General features: G+C 37.2%; 1 protein-coding gene across 2 annotated transcripts in view; it reads left to right on the top strand.

Annotated features, from left to right (window-relative positions):
* Positions 1–21583, top strand: part of UVRAG (UV radiation resistance associated) — a 297199-nt gene that overhangs the window by 166286 nt on the left and 109330 nt on the right. For both annotated transcript variants that reach the window (XM_028515809.2, XM_028515810.2), the window contains one exon: positions 3917–4082. In XM_028515809.2, coding sequence (XP_028371610.1) covers positions 3917–4082 — 166 coding nt within the window. The remainder of the gene's footprint in view (positions 1–3916; positions 4083–21583) is intronic.

Raw genomic sequence — 21583 nt, 5'->3', positions numbered from 1 at the left:
ATTCATCTGAGTTCCTTTGACAGAGACATTTCTTGGAAAAAAAAAATGTTTGTGTGTGTTTTTAAGTAATCCATAACACCAGAGCCTTTTGTGTTAATGAGACCCAGATTTCCTTCTGTGTCTGTATCCCTTTATGCAGGCATAATTTCTTGGAAAGGAGAGTCCATATGTCAAACAGTGTCTCATTGAGAACATGGAATGATGCCATAGATGCTGTGGCAATGATTAGAGTCTTAAATATTTTATCCTGTCTGGATCAGTGGGTGCTTGGTTCCTTAACAAATCAGCTGCCTCAGGGATTGGGAAGGCAGGATGGTAAGAGCTTTCAGATCACTTATTGTACTTGGATGCATTTGAATATTAATAGTTTGTCCAGCATATAAGTCAAAGGGACGTTTGAATTAATTTATAATGTTGTCATGGAGATTGTGTGTTTGTGGAATTTATTATCAAAAAAGTTACACAAAACCTGCAGCACTGAGTACCAGCATTTCTGACTTGTTAAAAAACAAGTCAGAAATATTTATCATAAGGAAACTGCAGATTTTTTGTTTTGTTTGAAGCCACTTAAAACATTGTTTTAAACAGGGTTTGTTTTTTTTTTAACATACCTGAGTCTTAACAGTTTATTCCTGTTCCTCTCTGAAACCTTTCACTCGGCCTCCACCTTCTCACCAACAAAACCCTCACCTGTGACCTTTCTAACCCCAGAACAACGTAAGGAACACAAACCTCTGCTCTGCATTAGGTGTTGGGGACGGCATTAATGCTTACTGGAAAAGTACACCCCAGAGAGCCGGGTTTTGGCTTTGGCAGGTAAAAAGTCTTTTAGATCTTGGAATGCTGGAAACCTTAAACCTTTTGGTTTTTTAGCTAAAGTGATTGGCAACAGAATGTGACATCTGAGGTTTTGTGGCCAGCAATAGCCATAATTAACCACATGAGCTCACATTTTCCCACTGGAGGTTCAGTGGTCTTGGGGTGATGAAAGTGACTTCCCTACTAGGAGGTGGTTTTCCTTTTGAGGATATTGGAATACCCTTGGGCCCTGTAATGCCTCACTCGTGGTCCCTTTAAAATGTTTTTTAATATAAAGCTTCAATATTGGAAATCCAACACCACAGTGTTTAACAGCGAGGCTGTGACTGAGCACTACAGCCTGGAAGGGGAAACATCCTGGGGTTTTAATAGGTGGAACCAGGGGTCTTGTGGTGGAAACGATGATGAGTGTGAATAACTGGAATCAAAGCCGATTTCCAGTGTTATCCAGTTTCCAGTTTTTGCCATTTCTTTTTGGTTTTTGATGTACATGTATAGGCTTCTCAGAGATACCTTTTCATCATTAAATATGAGCAAAATTGTTTTGAGCATTGAAAAGAGATGATGTTATAAGACCAGTTTTTGTTCTTTCAGCAGATGGGTGGATGTAGGCTCAAAATATGCAAATGTAGTTCTTTAGTAATAGGGAAAAATGTAGGTACTTAAGTGTTTAGCATTGCATAGATTTAAAAAAAAAAACATTTATAGTTTGCATTTAACCTATTTGGGAGACTAATTAGGAGCCCTTCTCTTGCCTCTGTCAGATCATGTAGGACAGGAAAAGCTTAGTGTGAAGCACATACAGGAAAGTCCAAACCCAGAGCGTTACTGTCCTTCATTACCATAAGTCCTCTTTATCTTCTTTCCTTTCTAAAGCAGGTTCTTAAAGACCGAGTCTTTAGGGCATTTTAAAGTTGATAAGCCTTCCTCTTCACAGAAAGTAGGAGGCTAGATTCAGCCACCTTTGTTCCAGCTGTGACCCCAGAGATAGGTATTTTCGGGGATAGGGTATAGACGCACTTCTGCCTCCTGTTCCATCACTCATGGTTTTTACCTATATGGCTCTGACCAAGTCACTTTTATTGCCTAGGTCTCTCTTTTTTTTGGTCTCTAAATGGATAGCATTAGACTCAGTGATTTAAGGCTTCTCCTAGTTCTAATATTATATGATGATTAAATTGTAATGTGATCAATTTACAGTGTAATGTAATTTTAGTCTCTAAGGTGGTGTGATATACAGATTTCAATAGAAATAAAGTGTAGTATTGAAGGTACTTGGGTGGGACTGGAGCAAGAGGACAGGTTCTCTAAAAACAGGATTCAAAGATAGTTGGATTCTAGTCAGTCAGGGCATGACTCAGTACTGTCATTTGAAATGAGTGCTGTTAGATTTTTTTCATCAGTTTGATTTGAGAGAACATCAGACGTTAGTTGAGAAGCTCGTTCTCTGCCTGGCACTATACAAGTTGCTGAGGCCTCACAGAATGTGTTCTTTGCCATTACTAGAAAAGAGTGAAGAAACTAAGGTAGCATGTGTGTGTCGTACGCTTGGTGTGCTCTCGGCTTCCAAAAAAAAGAAAGTTACCCATTCCGCAGTGAAGCTCTCAGACAGGGTGGTGGAGTGCCCGAGGGACAGAGGCAGTGCCAGGCCAAGCAGTGTACTTGCTGGGTTCCTTGGACAGGTGTCTTAGCTTCTTTGCATCTTAGTTTCTTTATTTGTAAAATGGATGAAATAGCATATAAAAGATGCCCAGTTTAGGCATTGGTGCCCAGTTTAGTAATGAATAAAGGACTTTCGTAAATAAAGAACTGTGGCCAATTCCTGGTGGAAGAAAAATAGCTAATAAAGGTTACCTGTTTTTATAATATGATCAGAGAGAAATGGAGAGTCTGCTATGGTATCACGAGTGGAGAGTTCACCGAGAACTAGGTGGCTCTAACAGCATCCCTGTAATTGGACAGTAAAGTTAGATAACTAACTATAACTGTAAAAGAAAAATGTGAAAAATATTACTAGTAGTTAAAGTTCAAGGTACTCTTAGAAATCAGGAAATACAAGCCAAGGTCGTTGTAATCATTTCAGCCTTTCTTTAGTTAGAGGTGCTCCTGATGATGTACTAAATCTTCTAGTGTATGTACACACCTGTGTTTGTTTGTATGTGGACTATTTAAAGCATTTTAGGAATATTTATACCAAGCAATTACTTTTTCCTTCCTTCTGGGTCAAGCTTAAGTTTTTTGTTATATTACTCTTAGTTTTGCATACCTGAATGGTTATTTTTCACGTAGGCAGTAGCAGAAATCTGGGTGGTGAGTTAAAAATGTAATTTTCCATGGCTTCTTAAAAAACAGTTGTTTACATTTGACTGTAAGATACATGCATTTTTTTGACAGTTGCTTCCTCCTAAATTGCATAAGCAGGATATATTAACACTGCGGTTTTTTACTTTTTTGCTTTCACGGTTTAAAATGGTTTTCCTCCTTATTGTGTTTCAAACTTCACAAACTTATCTATGCAGCACTATCTTTATTAATATTGAGAACATACCTACCCCATAAAGGACTATACTATTTTACTTCACCTTAGAATTGATAATGTTGTACAGTAGTATAATGATATAACTGTATTGCTTATAAGTTGTTAATGAACAAATGTGCAGTGCTTATATAGTGTGTTATGTTTAAACCTCTGTAACTAATTTTCACATTATGTGATAGACTCAAGTATTATTTCTGCCTTTAAAAATGCTGGGAAAGAAAGTAATGGATATTTGAGTGTACTAAAAATTCCTTCTTTAGATATATATAAAATGTTAATCTCACCACATTGATTGTTGAGAAATAGTTTTAAATGTAGTAGATGAAGTTTTAAGTCTATTATTGTGTTTAGATTTATATAAAATCATATAATTGAAGTACATTTATAATATAAATAATTGATTTTAAAATTATAAATGTAAACTATGTGATTTAGATAAGATTAATATTTTATTTACCAGTTATTTCTTAATAAAATCTCCTTTGAAATTGATTTATTATGATCTCACCACTACATTTGTAAAGTAAATAGTTGCTTTCTTCTGCTTTTAATTTACAGCCAAAGATGATGGAAGCATCACCGTTGCCCTTGGTTACACCGCACATTTGGTCTCCATGATTTCCTTTTTCCTGCAAGTGCCCCTCAGATACCCTGTCATTCACAAGGGGTCTAGGTCAACAATCAAAGACAATATCAATGACAAGCTGACAGAAAAGGAAAGAGAGTAAGTATCTTTTTAAAATACACTTTTAGCATCAAGCTACTGTGAAACATGGAATAGATTAAAAATATAAAATGTGACCTAGAGTATGGAAATTTTATATATCCTTTGTAAAGCTCTGTTTCTTTTCAATAGAGTGTAGCCATTTGTTTAGATGATAATGGATCAACTCCTGTACTTGTTAAAATTGCTAATGATAGCAAAGTTGACTCATTTACATTTAATTCATTTTTGTGAAAACAAGTATAATAACTGCAAATATTCATGTAGTACCTGTTTCCTATTAGTCAGCAAATAAAAAAAGTAGAAGATTTGTCATAAAGACAACCAGGAGAAGGACAAGAGACTTAACATGGGATTGTACATATCTGAGTAATGGGTTAAAAAAAAGCAAAAGAGATGAATTGTATAGAAAAGTGCCAGATGTGAAAGACACAACCAAAAGGACTAATACATGAGACAAATAATTAGAGTCACAGAGAAGGAGAGTAGAGCACATAGGGTAAACAATATTTTAAGAGTTAATGACAGAATTTTTCAAATTGATTAAAAACATCAAACTACAGATTCAAAGAGCATTAAATACAATAGAAAATAAGTATGAAGCCAAAATACTAAGGGAAATTACTGTGAAATAGCTGCAGACCAAATACAAAGTGAGAATATTTAAAATACCTAGAGAAAAAAGACAGATAAAGCATCTAAAGAGCAATAATAAGACTAAAAGCTAATTTCTCAATAGAAACATTGGGAGCCAGAAGGTAATGCAGTGATATTTTAAAAGTACTGTAAAACAATGTTGCCAATTTAGTATTTGATATTCACTGAATAGATCCTGCAAAATGCAAAATAAAAGCATTTCAAACTGTCAGAACTGAGAAAAATGCACATCGGCAGATCAATGCTAAGGGAAGTTATCTAAAGGCAGAATAAAAATAATCTTGTGCAGAAATTTGAAATGAAAGAAGAAACAGAATATCTAAGTTAGTTTTGACTAAAAACAAATAGTAATATCTCATTAAATATAACATACATATGCATAAAATGCATTCAGAATTGTAATGCATAACTAACAAAAAAGTTTAGAAGTGGAAATGGAGTTAAAGATGATATCATCTGAAAAGTGGTAAAACCGATGGAGGCATAGGTGGACGCACCGTACCTCCACACACAACCAAGATTAGAACAACAATTTAGAGGCAGAATAACACCCAGAACTGACAGAGAATTTATCTGAATGGAAGTCGGACAGCCAAGAAGTTGAAGTAGACCCTTTCATCCAGACCAGTAGGAGGGGCGGAGATGAGCGCGCGTCGCAACGTGCAGAATGCGGGGAGAGCTGGGCGCCTAAGGCAACTGGGAGCACGTAAGCCATCCAGGGTGCGCAGCGGGTGGACCCTGAGTACGCAAGTGGCAACTGGCGGACCCAGTGAGGCTGCGATTGTGGACCAGGGTGAAGCGCACAGCCCAGGATCCCAGGGAAGGGACTGAGATTCCAGGAGAGTGGGGCTGCCGTCCCCGCCTCTGCCCCCACATACAACGTCACAATCTAGCGACTGGGGTGCCCAGCCCCGGTGAACACCTAAGGCTCCACCCCTCACCGTAACAGGAGCAACCAGACCAAAAAAAAGAGAGAGAGAGAGAGAGAGAGAGGGAGACATATCTCAAACAGAAGAACAGATCAATGCCCCAGGACTCATCCTTTTGAGCGACCAAGAGATAGCCAATCTATCAGATGCACAGTTCATAACACTGGTGATCAGGAAGCTCACAGAATTCGTTGATTTTGGGTGCAAATTAGATGAAAAAATGCAGGTTACCATAAAAGAGATGAAGGAAGATGCATGGAGAACCAACAGTGATGGGAAGGAAACAGGGACTCAAAACAATAGACTGGACCAGAAGGAAGAAAAAAAAAAAACCAAACAGGAAACAATGAAGAAATAAGAATTCAAAAAAACGAGGAGAAGCTTAGGAACCTCCAGGACATCTTTAAACATTCCAACATTCGAATTATAGGGGTACCAGAAGGGGAAGAGGAAAAGCAACAGATTGAGCACGTATTTGAACAAATAATAAAGGAGAACTTCCCCATTCTGGCAAAGGAAATAGACTTCCAGGAAATCCAGGAAGCTCAGAGAGCCCCAAAAAAGTTGGACCCAAGAAGAAACACACCAAGGCACATCATAATTACATTAGCCAAGGTAAAAATGAAGGAGACAATCCTAGAAGCAGCAAGAGATAAGGGGACAGTGACCTACAAAGGAGTTCCCATCAGACTGTCAGCTGATTTCTCAAAAGAGGCCTTACAGGCAAGAAGGGGCTGGAAAGAAGTATTCCAAGTCATGAAAGGCAAGGACCTATGTCCCAGATTACTCTATGCAGCAAAGCTTTCATTTAGAATGGAAGGGCAGATAAAGTGCTTCTCAGGTAAAGTCAAGTTAAAGGAGTTCATTATCACCAAGCCCTTATTTTATGAAATGTTAAAGGGACTTATCTAAGAAAAGAAGATAAAGAAAAAACTAGTAAAAGGACAGCAAACTCACAATTATTAACAACCACACCTAAAGCAAAACCAAAGGAAACTAAGCAAACAACTAGAACAGGAACAGAACCACAGAAATGGAGATCACATGGAGGGTTAGCAACAGGGGAGTGGGAGGAGGAGAGAGGGGGAAAAGGTACAGAGAATAAGTAGCATAGATTGTAGGTTGAAAATAGATAGAAGGAGGGTAAGAACAGTATGGGAAATGTAGAAGCTAAAGAACTTATAAGTATGACACATGGACATGACTAAAGGGGGGGATATGGGTGGGAGAAGGTGTACAGGGTGGAGGGGAGAGAAGGGGGGAAATGGGACAACTGTAATAGCATAATCAATAAAATATATTTTTTAAAAAAGTGGTAAAACCCTAATTTATACTAGACTCTAATAGGTCAAGAATACATGTTATTATCTCATAACCACTGAAAGTTATTTTGTCCCAGCAATAATATTAATAGAGGAGATAAATGGAGACGTATTTAAATACTTGATTAATCCAAAAGAAGGCAAGAAAAGAAAGGAAAAGGAACATTAATTTCAAACCAAAAACAAATAGTAAATTTGTAGATGTGAACCCAAACTTATCCTATAATTACATTAAGTATAAATGTTATTAATAAATATTGTCAGGCTGAATAAAGAAACTACATTTATTCTGCTTTCAAGAGATACCTCAAATATAAGGACACAGCAATATTGAAAGTAAAAAAGTGACTAAAGACATATTATACAAATATTACCCAAATGAGAGCTAGTAGAACTACACCATATCAGATAAAGGGAAACTTAAGGCAATTTAAGTAAAGTGGGTCATTTTATGATAATACAGTCAATTCTAAATACATATATGCCTAAAACTATAATTTCAAATGTATAGACCAAAGTTAACAGAACTACAAGGAAATCAATAGTCATAGCAGAGGACTTTACATTTTCTTTCTTAAACTAGAATTAACTACCAGAAAGTAGAAAAACAAAAAATAGAACCCCAGAATCTAAAAGACCTGAACAGTACAATTAATAAACTTGATCTAAGTTATAGATAAAGAATATTGCACCAGAGTTACAGGATGTACATTCTTTTCAGGTACACATGGAACATTCAAAAAGATTAAAATAATTCAGTTTATGTTTACTGACCACAGTGGAATTTACCAAAAATCAATAATAAAATCCCCAAATATATGGATGGTAAACAGGATCAAAGGAGAAGTTATAAAGGCAGTTTGAAATTACTTTGAACTAAATGATAACAAGAATATAGCATGTGAAACCTTGTACAGTGCAGCTAAATCTGTGCTCAGAGGGTCATTTATACCCTCAAATGCATATATTAGAAAAAATGATTTAAAAATTAATCATCTAAGTCTCCTTCTGAAACAGCTAGAAAAGGAAAAGTTAGTTAACCTCTAGGAAAGTAGAATGAAGGAAATCATAAAAGCAGATATTAAATCCATAGCTGTATGTTGGAAAAAATTATATAGGCTAAAGTTCTATTCTGAAATAACTAGAACTTGACAAGCCTTTAGAAAAACTATTTAGAAAGAGAAGAGAGGCAAGATAGCTAATGTAAGTGAAGAAAAAAAGATGGTATTACCGATATACAGACATTAAAAAATAAGGTCTTATGATCAATTTTATATAAATAAGTTTGAAATTCAAATGAAATGGATAAATTTCTAGAAAAACACAACTTCCCACAACTGGAGTGTGAATGATGGGAGTCCAGAAAGCCTTACACTTGGCTAGAGGGAAGTGATACAGAATATTCAGGATAAGTTATTCTCAGCCCTGGCTGCACATCAGTGTCATCCGGAGAGTTTTGAAAATGAGCTTCTGACTGCAAGGTTCTTGGCCTCTGCCCCAGAAATTCTAATTTAGTTGATGGGGCCCAGGTATGAGTTAACTTTTTAAAAGTTCCTGGAAGTGATTCTTATGTGCAGTAGAGTTGAGATCCACTGTTGTAGAGTAAGGGATTGTCATGTTCATGGGCATGAAGAAGTGGAAGTCCCCCAGTATATTTAACAAACTGCAAGAGGAAAGGCAGAGGAGGCAGGCCCCAGTGGGATGATTTAGCAGTATCTGTGGTGAGACGATGACTCAGTATGGCAGTGGGGGGTGGGGAAGCACATTATGGTACAAACCAGTGCCTTTTTAAAGATACTGATTTATCAGTTTAGAGCCCAAGTATTCTTTTTAATGTTAAAAACATTCAGAGAGAGCCTGAAATGTATATGTTTGACAGGAGGAGACATGGGTATTGTTTTCTCTTTTTAAAAAATTGAGGTTAAATTCACATAAAATTGATGTTTTTAGTGTACAGTTCAGTGGCACTTAGTATATTCACAGTGGTATGCAACTACCAACTCTCTCTAGTTGCAAAACAGTTCATCACCCCTGCAGAAAACCTGCCCCCATTACACAGTCGCAGCGGGGTCCCTCGCCCAGCACCTCAGCTCCTCAGCCCCTGACAGCTGTGGTCTGCTTTCCGTCACTGTGGATTTACTGATTATGGATGTTTCATACACGGTGTGACCTTTTGGTTAAGGTTTCTTTCACTTAATCTGATATTTTCAAGGTGTATCCACATTGTAGCATAATTAGTACTTTATTACCTTTTATGGCTTGAATAATATTCCATTGAATGTACATACCACATTTTGTTTAAACATTCATCTTTTGATGGACATTGGGATTATGTCCACCTTTTGGCTAGTGAACAGTGCTGCTATAAACATTCAGTGAGAAGTATTTGTTTGAACATCCACTTTCAGTTGTTTTGTGTGTGTACCTTAGAGTGGAACTGCTGGGTCCAATAATGATTCTATGTTTAACTTTTTGAAGAACCACAAAACTTTCCCACAGCAGCTATACCAGTTTACATTCCCTGGTGTGAGGTGGTATATCATTGTGATTTTGATGTGTATTTCTTTAATGACTAATGAATGTTGAGCACATTTTCATGCACTTGCTGGCCATTTATACATCATCTTTGGAGAAATGTCTATCCAAGTGCTTTGCCCATTTTTTAATTGGGTCGTTCATCTTTTTTGTTGTTAAGTTGTAAGCTCTTTATGCATTCTGTATACTAGACCCTTATCAGATATATCATTTGCAACTATTTTCTCCCATTCTCTGGGTTGTTACAGTGTACGGCCTAAAATTAAGATCAACATTATCTGCTGCCTTGATTATCTGGTGAAACCACGAGGGCCTTGAGTAGTCCCACCCCACTCTGCTCCTGTGGACAAGTTCCCTTATTCAAACAACCTTCCCTGTCCACCAATAAGCAGGTGTAGTTCCTGCTGATTCCCGAGTTGTGGATTTCAGTTCCTTTTCGTCTAGGAAATTATGGAGACAAACCAATCACATTCTCCCACAGGAACCAGCCATCACCACATCCTTTTGGTACTACAAAACCTGCCTCACACAGCCCCTGGTTGTTCAGTAATGCCAACCTTAAATAGGTACTTCTCCAGCTAAGTGGATTTATTCGAGTACAACAAAGAACCACAATTTAGGACACGTGGTGTAATGTTGAACCGTGTGCAAGTGCAGAGAAACAAGAAGGAGAGGAACTCTGTTTAATGGGCCTGGGAGGGTCTGATGTAAATGCAGAGTCCCTTGGAAGAAATTGGAAGGTTGAAGTATAATGATTTTTTTCATTGGCTCAGTTAGGGCAGTTTTCCCCTGGTTGAGCTGTTACTGGACTATGAGGACTCTTTTTTCCCTTCCGCTGAGGTCGTCATGTAGTAACGCTCCCTCCCTGTCAGAGATGCCAGGAACTTCTGCTTCTGTTGGGGCAGCAGTGTGTGTCGAATGACACATGCATGAGAGTTGTCTCATGGACAACTCTGTTCTAAATGAAGTTTCTGTTTATTAATTTTCATGTTTTATTCCCATTCGTAACCCTCATGTGACACTGCATGGTATGCGGTGTCCCCCTCCCCTGGGCTGTGAGTATATGGGACTGATAAAGTGCTCTCAATTTCATCTGTCCTATGTTGATACCCAGTGTTCAACCATCCCCATAACCCTGGCAGTAATCCCTCTCTTGTCAATGAGGTAGATAAGAAGCAGTTAAAAGAGTTGTCTCTTTGTAGTGTCTTTTGATGCACAGAAGTTTTAAATTTTGACTAGATGTATTTGGTCTCTTTTGTTTGAAGTGCATTTGGTTTCATGTTTAAGTCCATTGTCAAATCCAAGGTTATGAAAGAGTTACCCCAGTTCCCATGTATAATATGAATTAGTACTACCCATGTATAATGCACATCCTTATTTTTCCCTCAAAAGTTTGGGCAAAACAGTGCACATTACAAAGAGCAAAATATGGTATTTATACTTACTACAGCTATTGGTGTGAAAGGACTTATGCCATTTGCTATTTGTTTTTCATATTTATTACACCTTTTTTTGTAGGAGATAATGTTTTCTGCTCTGCTTCTTCATTTCCTTCTTTACTGAATTTTTTTCTTAATTGATTTTTTTGTAGTGTACCATTTTGATTTCCTTATTGTATCCTTTTCAGTATATTTTTTAGATATTTTCTTATTGATAACTCTGGAAATTATAATTAACATCCTATATTCATAACAATTTTAGTTTGAATTGATACCAGCTTAGCTCCAATAGCATATACAGACTGCTCCTCTCCACTTGTCTTCCCATCTTTATGTCGCTGTTATTGTGACAAATTACATCTTTATACATTATAGGCCCATAGTATTCTGTGTAGTTACTTTTATTGGAGATGTTTGTTTCTTTGTACAGCTTTGTTATTATGACAAGTTATACCTTTATACAATACATTATGAGCCTATAGTACTCTATGTAGTTACTTCTATTGGAAGTCATTATTTCTCCATATACTTTAGTGTAACTATGTCATTTTTCCTTTTCATTTCATTTCAACCTTGAGGCCTTAGCCTTCAGTGCTTGCTTGCAGCTAGACTGGCTGTCAGCCAGCGGTGAAAGCCTAGGGTCTTCTCAGGTCTTTCCTGAGCATGCATCATGTTTTGCGCATGTGAGTAACGTCTGTGTTCCTCAGTGTATACGGGCACTTGTGAATGCACTGACTTCTCAGAGAAACTCTCCCCAGCTTTTCCGCCCAGGCCTTAGACAGCCTGTTGTATTTCTCCACCCTGGTCTTCTGCACAACAAGGCTGTTGGTTGGTTGGTTGCCGTGCTTCTTGAACAGCGCTCTGCTTTCTCCTCCGAGCAGTTCCAACTGGGCAAAACAAAGGCCACCACTGCGCACTGGTTCTCCAGGTGGCCCCCAGACGAGTTAGAACAGACAAACACATTTTTTTTTAAATAAGAAAGAACACGGATCAGGGTCCCTTGTAGGCTGTTGCCTTCAAGACTACTGCAGGCTCAAGAGGGGTTGGCAGCAAGATAAGTAAAAATGCTCTGTAACTTTCCTCCGGATTTTGAGTTTCCTTCTTCTTGATTCAGTGAGTTCACCTGGTTGTTGTCAACCTTTGACAGCCTACTTTCCAGAGTTTTGGCAAAGTTGATGCTGACCATTTTTGCTTGATTTTTTTTTTAAATATTATCTCTGGAAGGACAAATCCTTAGATCTGCCTAGTCCCTCATTTTCACTGACTTCAATCCATTTGTTTGTTTAATGATGAAAAACTTTACTTATGAGGGATAAAGGAAACTCTAGATAATTTTAAATAGGAGAGCACCATGACCAGATATGTCTCTGACAAAGAGCACCTTGTGGGCGTGTGAAGAATGCTCACCCCTGCCAACCTGAGGTTCCATATTAATAGAATTATCTCTCCAGGTTTTAATCACATTTTTGTATGATGATCTGACTTAAAATATTAGCTATTCCCTTTGGGAATTTGAAGGAAGGGAGTCCCTCAAAATGATAAATACTCTTTCTTCTGTACTCTTTAATTTGTGAAGGAGCAGCTTCACCTGTGTACAGCTCCAAGCAGTGTGCCCAGTGTGAGTAGTAGTGGTGATTTGTTTATTGATTGATTGATTTTCCTAAGCACTCTGGGAAGGCCAGCTAGATTTAGGTGATTATGTTACCCGTTTTTCTTTGGCAGCCAGTAGAACCGCAGGAATTGCACTTTTGTGAAATAATTTTATATTCTACCTCCGTCTTCCCCCTTCTACAGAAACATGTTATACTTTATTGATTCTATTATACATATTTTGACATTTTAATATTGCTAAAAATGAAATGCAGCATGCAATTAATGGCGTGTCATGTTCTGATGTATAGCATTTATCTTACTGGTGTGTCAGCTTAATGATACATTTCACAGTTGACGTTGTCTTATGTGTTACGGACTGTCTGTTTTTTGGCTGGTTTTATGCACTTTAGTAAAATACTTCAAAGCCTTTTTGGAACAACATAGATGTATACATAAATATATAAATAAAAATATATTTATTGATCGTGCTCGTTGACTGAATCAACCTTGTTTTTAGCCTGGATCACTGAAAGAGCTTAGACATGGTTTCTTTTTCTCCTGAGAGTGTCAGTTTTGATATAAATGTTTCCAGGTTATTACGTCGAATCAGGTCTTCATGGGAGATGGAAAATAGGAATTGAATGACTCATTGGATAAATTATACTTAGTGTAATAGACCCTGGAATCCTCAGCCTCTGCCCTCTCTGATTACCTTCCTCATTTGGCTATTGGCACGTGAAATATTGGAGTTCAAAGCCTTGTTTAGCTAGTTTTGCTGGGGGCTGGGGGACTCGTTTTTTCCTTTGTCTGGCCTGTTTGGAACACAGTCTGGATCGCTGCCTTGTGTAAGCCATTTCTCGTGCACCTGCACGCTGTAAAGGGAAGCTCTGAAACTTTTGCTGCGTTTCATTTTAAGGCTCAGACCACAAAACACGAAGGAATGTAACCAGAGTCCAGCTGCAAGGTTCTTTCCCCCATTATTTCTTCTTTCAGTGAGGACTGAAAAGTAGGTTTTAAAGCGATGTTTTAAATGAAATATATTAGTCATTGCTATTGTGCTGCTTAACTGTTCATTAGATGATACATTCAGAGTGGACTAGTAAAACAGTCATTGAACTAGGATGGAGCTGGTCAGAGCATATGGCTTTTTCAGGCCCTCAAAAGATGTCTGAAATGTTTTGTTTTATTCTCAGGAATATACCACTCAGGGGGTGGTATAATTGGCAGGCACCTTTGAAACTTCCTGGCCTGTCCAATGCACAGCTTCTACAAACCGCGAAAAGATGGTCAGCTCTTCTTCTGTAGTGGAATTATTGGAACCTAAAGAAATGTTAATGCTGCTTGCCCATTTTCTTGATTTTTTTTTGTATTTGTTTATTCCAATGGATGATCTTGACAAAAAAAAAAACAACAACCCTTTTTTACCTGACTGATTCTAATTTTTATAAGAGACAGAAACTGTGGAGTACAAAAAGAAATTATGATGCGTCCAAAATCAGGTAATGTTGGGTCCGGGTCACAACTGTTGCGAGTGGATGCGATGCCAAAGGGTGAAGGGACGAAGGGACTGGTGTTATGAAGGTTGGGGCAGTCATGCACACTTGTATATAAAGGGGCTGGCCAGGCAGCTAGGTCCCTAAGCTAGTGGCTTGAGTCTTTTATTATTTTTCTTTCTTTTCTTTTTCTTTCTTTTTTTTTTTTTTTGCAGCCACTTTGGCATATCTGAGTGTTTGTGGAGCTTTCCCTTCAGCATAGCTAGGTTGCATTTTGCCAGGAGTGAAGACACAAAGGAACATGCTGAGTGGCAGTGAGCAGACTGAGCCCTATCTGTGTTCCTTCAGCCTGCCTCTCTGGCCTGGCAATATTGCCTTCTTGAATAAATGAATGAAAATTTTTGTAATGGTGTCCTCTTGAAGTAGTTAGAATACCTTGAACGTTATTTGTATAAGAAGTGAATTCTCTGTAGAAATAGTGACTGGCACCTGGGATTTTGTTGTCATAAGGCTTATATCAAAAACATAAATGTTTGCAGGCTGCTGTAATTCTGACTCCGCATTTATGTTATTACCTGCTTAAGGCATACTTAAAGCCTGCTGACAGCATCTTATATTTAGAATTACACATTTTTTTTTCCTATAAAAGTCTCGGCTTCTGTTTGTTAATCAAGCTCTGAGCTCAGAAATAGTTCCTGTTTTCCCTAAATTAGCATCTGTTTGCTTTCATGGTGTCCAATTAAATCTGATGACTTCCTTCCAGGAGTGGGAGTGGGAGATTTTCATTGTGCTTAGACTTAGATTTTCCATTCTTCTACTGTTTATCCTGTAAATCTGAACATTTCTTACAACCTTTCATCTTCATGTTATTGTAGCTCATTGCCCAGATGCAGGCATTTAGAGCACCAGAAACCCAGTCCAACCTCACACCTTTAAACTCAACAGTGAATGGAATGGCTTGAGGCGGTGGGTAGACCCTATGAATGCTTTGGTGGTTTGCTTTTCCTTGCTGTGCAGTTTAAAAGTATAATCAAAGTAATATTTTTCAGGGTGAGTGATTAATATTACTGAAATTAATGAAAGTATTAGTTCTTTCAGATTTTCCATTTGATTACAGGAATATGACCTAATTGAAAAACCTCTCTTTGTGGGAAAACTCCCAAAAGGTTGTAGTCCAACTTCATTATAACTACCTAAGGGTACACTGTCGGGCAGAAATAAAGATGAAAAATAATGTATGTTCATGCAGAATTGTAGACTTACTACTGTGTTTTAGAACCGGACAGGATATTATTAGGTCATAGGATTGATTTTTCATTTCACAAATGGGGAGAAAGCAGGTTGAAAGATGAAGGGAGGTTATATAACAAGTTAACTAAGCATTCACTTTTATATGGCCCACTGAGCAAGGCAAGCCCAGAAGATGGTGTGCTTATTGTGAGTGTGGTACTTTTAAGCAAGCATTTAGGAGGTAGAAGAAATGTGCTTATCAAAATGGGTCTGAATATGTGTCTGAAATAATCCTTTTTATGATTCAGGGAAAGGTCCCCAGTGAAAAACGACATGATGTGTGTCCCCCTGTGTTAAGCAGAGTCACTATGTTAAGTTCTCCTTGAAGATGTTAATTACTTAAATCTCATTTATCAGTTGGTTCACTAGACAGTGTTTTTCTTCTCTAAAAGGTACAATGTAAAATGTCTCTCCTTTCTTGCATCCACTTATTTAAAATTGGTGGAGGTTTTTTGTTTTTGTTTCTGAGTCATTTTTATTTATGAATTTTTGTTTATTTTTTTATTGTTGTTCAAGTACAGTTGTCTCCATTTTCCCTCCACCACTCCCCCCGCCCCAACCTCACACTTGAACTCCTTTCCCCCTTTCGCTTTGTCCATGGGTCCTTTATACCTGTTCCTTGACAACCCTTCCCATCTTTCCCTCCCCTCTGGTTACTGTCAGTGTGTTCTTTATTTCAATATCTTTAGTTACATTTTGCTTGCTTGTCTGTTTTGTTGATTAGATTTTACTTATAAGGGAGATCATATGGTATTTGTCTTTCACTGCCTGGCTTATTTCACTTGGTGGAGTTTGTTTCCTATTTTTAATTATTTAAGACTTTGGAATTATGTTGACTTTAACTCTTATTACCGAGTGACTGTAGAAGTGTCCTCCCTGAGTCTTGGTTTACCTAGTATAATACCCTTTCTACTACATCAATATGAGGATGAAATGAAGCTCAGTGCTTGGCTTATAGAAGATGCTCAATAAAATTTTGCAACTATTATGTGTGTACATTAAGTTTGGCAACAGGATTCCTGGCAGCCATGTAACCTTTTACTATTTCTAGGTGCTTAAAGGAAAGATAGGCCTAAGGAAAGGTTAAGGAAAACTTTAAACACAACCCAGTGGCATAGTACTAGGTTTCCTTTTGTAGTAATGCCATGAGATACATCAACTTTTGGTCAGTGGTAATACAGAGGACCAGAGATCAAGGGATAGAAACTTTTGCAGGTCTGAAGGCTTGTCTCTGTCACTGCAGCCACTCTGGCTGGTCACTGCCTGTCTGTGTCTCCAATGTTATCACCTAGTGAACGCTGAAGTCCTTATTCCTAAAAGGAGCGTAGCGCATGTTCCAACTAAGTAGTTCCCAGCTTGGCCTGCTGCTTACTTTTTTTTGTCCTGTCCTAGTTTTCTCCCAGTTCATAACCTAAGCTCAGTCACACTTTTTTTCCCAAACACATTACATCATTTCCCACTTTGATGATACTCTTTGTCCATGCTATTCTGCTTCTCTGCAATGCCTTCCCTAGGATCAAAATATTGTTTGAACATAAAGCCCTCCCTTGTGATCTAAACTTGATTTCCCATAGTTTGGTGTACTCCTATGGCCTTCTGTAATTCTATCAAAAATTCTCTCCATGTAGTATCTCAGAAAAGAGATGCATTTATATATATACTAATTTCATTTTAACAACAACCTAGTGATACAAGTGGTATATGCAATTTATTTGTCTTCTTCTTGTCTGAAATATTTTCAGTATAGAAACTACACCTTATTTGGCATTTATTTACGCCACTGCCTTGCAGAGAGCCTAGTATTGTGTAGATACTCAATAAAAAATTTCTTGAATTGAAACAGGAGAACAAAAGGATGTTCAGCTTTTGCAAATGCTATTAGGTAATCTGATGCTCCATACTGTAGCTCATAGTTTTAACTCTAGATGCTCTGGCCAATCATTATTTCATATAGTCTCTTAGGACCATGGCAAGCTATTAACTTCTTCGCCTGTTGTAATCCAAGGCACAGGCAACAGTGCTGATGGGGTTGTGTTCAGGAGGGAGAGCAAAGAGCATGTTTTAAAATGAGGAATCCCTATGGAAATTTAGGCAGGAGAGATCAACAAAATAAAACTGCAGAAGGGGGTTGCTGGGTGAGACAGGAAATGAACACCTTGTGAAGATTAGACATTCCACTGAGAGAGAGGGAATGTGGAAAATGAGTCACAAGTAATTGTGCAGCTATTTCATCGCTGACACTTGGAAGCATATTGTTGTGCGTGTTGTTTTTTAATGAAGTGTGCTTTTACGGTGCTGATGTTATTATCTGGAGGAGGAAGTCTTCCCTAGTATTATTGTCATCTGAGCTTTCTGCAACCAACTAAATTAAAATACAGTAATGTGATGGGACAGTGGGGTAAAAAAGAAAACCAGATGACTCTGACACATGACCCCAATTTGAACTTAACTGCTTTTCTGGTTTGCAGTATACTCAAATCAGAAGAGAGGTTCTGTGTAATGCTTGAGGGTTGGGGGGGCAGAGGAATAATATACAGGGATAGGCAAAAGTATGTTTCCACTTGTGAGTACATGAAATGCAGCTTGTTCTTGTCTTATCGTTTATTAATCATTGTATTATTTTCCATACAGACCACTATAAGCCTACTTTTGCCCATGCCTCTACTTAGTTAGCAGTGGGCTATGTTGTGGGTTAAAGATTGTTGCATTATTAGAATATGTGAGATCCGTGTTTTTCAACAGGAGGCCCCCAGAGCATCAGGGAGCTCTCCCAGTGGCCCACGACTGGCTCTGTGCAGTCTGCTAATGTGTATCATGTGGCAGCATAGACGCTTTGGGTTCTGAAGTAAATAATCATTTACTTTAATAAGTAAGATTTAATTTTGTTGATGTCACATTGAAAGTAGCACCATTCTTTCCTTTAATTCTTATATGTTTGTTTTTTTTGGTAGGCAACAATGAGGGATGTGAGAGTAATTATATCCAGCCAGAGAGTATGGAATAGGTGATTTGTGGAATCATTTGGTTTTCTAAAGATATACATGGATGGGAAGAGTAAGAACATTATTTTTAGGTAGATGTGAAGTTAACTTTCCAAAGTACCTTATAATAGTTCTCTAGACAATTTTCTAGGGATGACATTTATTCTGAGATTATTATGAAACAAATTATGTCAGATAGTTAACCAGATACTCTATTCCTTTTAACCAAATAGTTAAAATATGGCAGATAGTCACTGCCATATTTTTACATCTCTCCCTATTATAACATCTGATTAATAAGATCAACCAAATTTACTGTCTTCTGAGTCCGATTAAATCATCAATTGGTTTTTGTAGGGTTTTTCTCCTCCAATTCCTTGACATGAAAAATTGGTATGAGAATTAATTCATATATCATTAAATCACAAGAGATTTAAACAACAAAAGGGTTACATCATGACAAAGTCAAACTGTGTATTGAGGACTCACACATACAGTCACTGCACAGGATGCTGGCATCAGATAGAATTACTCATCTGCTGAAGTGCAGCCAGAGTGGACAGCAAGGCAGCAGACAGTCACACTCAGCATTTTAAGCGCCACGTTCAAGATCAGCATGGGGTTGAGTTGAGGGTTGCCCACAAATGCCTGTTCCGGGAGATGGTCCCTAAATACTAAATATCTGAGCTGGTGATGTGGAAGATTAGGAGCTGTCCCAGCCAAGGCTAGATGCCACAGGACTGGTGAAAATCAGGTATTGTACTTTTCTATCAACCAAAGCCTCTAGTTTCTCCCTTTGCCTGGAAAGAGACCTCACCTTAAGTTGCTCAGTGATTTTGTTTTAGGCATAGATAGAAGAAGGATACATTTATAATTAAATTTTTTAAAAGTTACTGTCAAAGATGATTAGCTTTAAGTAGTTAATATTCACACACATTTATTCATTTATTCAAAGCATAGTAACATATCTTTATAAAGTGTTTTAGATCACAGAATGGTTATAATAAACATTTGACTTAAACATATATTTGCTTCCATATATAAGTAGCTAACAGGGCTAAATCATATTTGCATTGAAACAATAAAAATTGCATGTCCTCAACTTAGGGAAGGAGACACGGTGGCTTTCCCGTTTACTCTGCTGAAAAAAGTTCAGCGGCAAACACACCGTGAGCCAGTCAGTCTCGCTCACTGGCTGCTCTGCACTAACCTGAGACAAAGATAATGACTTTAGAGAAATGTGAAGGCTAAATGATAACTTATATAAAATTATTGGGTATAATATTTACTCAGAAATACCTGTACATAAAACAAATACACATATGAACCATAATATTAATTTCTTTCTCTTCTGCCTGTACTTTCTGATTTTCTTTCATTCCAGTGGAAATGAGAGAAGGGTTTTTAGATTTGGAAAATCCATGGCTTTCCATTAAGAAAGGATCTTTTTAATAATCACAAAAATGCACAGGCCATAATATGAGAAAAGTTTCATAAATTTGATTTCATTAAAGAAAACTGGTTTATAACAAAATAACTAAATGAAAAGGCAAGCCACAGGTCAGAAGATATTTATAGTACATAGATTAACCAAGGGTCAGTATCCAGAAGTTACCAGGAAAACCTTTATATATCATAAGACAAGGAACAATCAACCCAATAGAAGTATGGGCATAGTGTATAAAGCTGTTACAGAAGCACAAACACTAAATGTCTAATAACATTAAACCCGCCCCCCAAAAAAAAAACCTAAGCCTCACTAGTAATCAGGAAGGTGCAAATTAACACCGAGGAGATAACATTTTATGTTCATTACCCTGGTTTAAAAAAAAATAGGATGCCTGTTTAAGTATCAAATTTGGTGAGCATAGAGTGGAAAAAGAATTCTCATCCTTTGTGAGACTTTTGATTAGTTCATCTATTTCAGAGCAATTTAAAAATACAGTAAAATCTTCACAGACCTTTCTCAACCTAACTACCTCACTTCTGGTTATATGCTAGACTCTTGAGTAGCTTTTACATATACATATTGTGTCTGTATCATATAGATAATTAAACATTATCTCTTTGGGTGCCTTTATTATTCTGTATTGGAATTATTTCCAATTATATTGCTAGTGTTAAGTTTTGAAAAGTGCCTCTATCCTTTTGCACTAGTATTTCTGTCTGAGTCCCCATTCCTGCAAAACATTTTCTTTAAAGCTATTTCCTTTAGGGCTAGAATATATGTTCCTTGGTATGCAGCTTTGTCCTTTATTAACACAGAGTTGATGTGGGTGATTACTTTTTCTCATAATTCATATAATTTTTATACACCAGCTATTGCTTCTTGATTGGTTTTAAATTTATAGTAGTTCTCTATATTTCTTTTTGAGCAAATACTGATGTTAATAATGCCTTCAATTTTGAGTGCTAGTCATTTATATTATTGGAAACCTTTTAAAAAGACTTACAAAAGAATTAATTTTTCCCATGCTGCTTGTTAGTAACTCCTGTTAATATAAAAGATGGCTCCCAAGTTCATGGTGTGGAGAGTCTAGTGATGAAATACGAGAAGTGTTAACTGTGGTTAGTTATAGGAATTTACTGCTCAAGTTAATTAAACACACCAATAAGCAACTGGAGCATTTTATTATTTTAATTTGTATAAATATAAGGTTGGTAAGGTAATGAGGAATGACAGGTCTCTTGGAGTTTGATTGACATCTATACTAAAACACTTTTAAATGTGTAGATGATGAATGAATTTATTGAGACAACTTCTGTTGTAAGATATTCCATACAGGGAATATTTATTTTTGAGTGTGCAGTAGCATAAATTTGTCATTTCCGGCTTTAAAAATTACTTATTAGAGGAAAAACTTTTTAGAAGCCACCTCCTAGTATTGGATTTGCTGAACAGTGTTCCATGGAAGGAATATAAGAATTTCTTTTATTATTTTTTGGATTCTGTATTATTTGTGATTTTGCATAAATCATAAAATGGGAGATTCATAAGTTGGTTGAAAAGGAATTTAGTAAGTAGCATGTTGTTTTCGTTCAGAGATTCCAGGGGAATGTTTGATCTATTTCATTCTAAGAGGACACAGGTTGGTCACGTGTAATTGAAGGAAGTTTCCCTTCCCATTTTTATCATTTTCATGGGGAGAACCTACCTGTTTTTATTTTAGTATAAAATTTGGAATAGACAGTTAACTCAGTTTTGTATTATTAAATGCTAATTTAAAATCAAGGGTTATGGTGTCAGAATTATAAATGCACA

Source organism: Phyllostomus discolor, chromosome 6 (genome assembly GCF_004126475.2).
Source record: "Phyllostomus discolor isolate MPI-MPIP mPhyDis1 chromosome 6, mPhyDis1.pri.v3, whole genome shotgun sequence".
In the NCBI taxonomy this organism is placed as follows: Eukaryota; Metazoa; Chordata; class Mammalia; order Chiroptera; family Phyllostomidae; genus Phyllostomus; species Phyllostomus discolor.
This window is presented reverse-complemented; position numbering and strand designations above follow the sequence as displayed.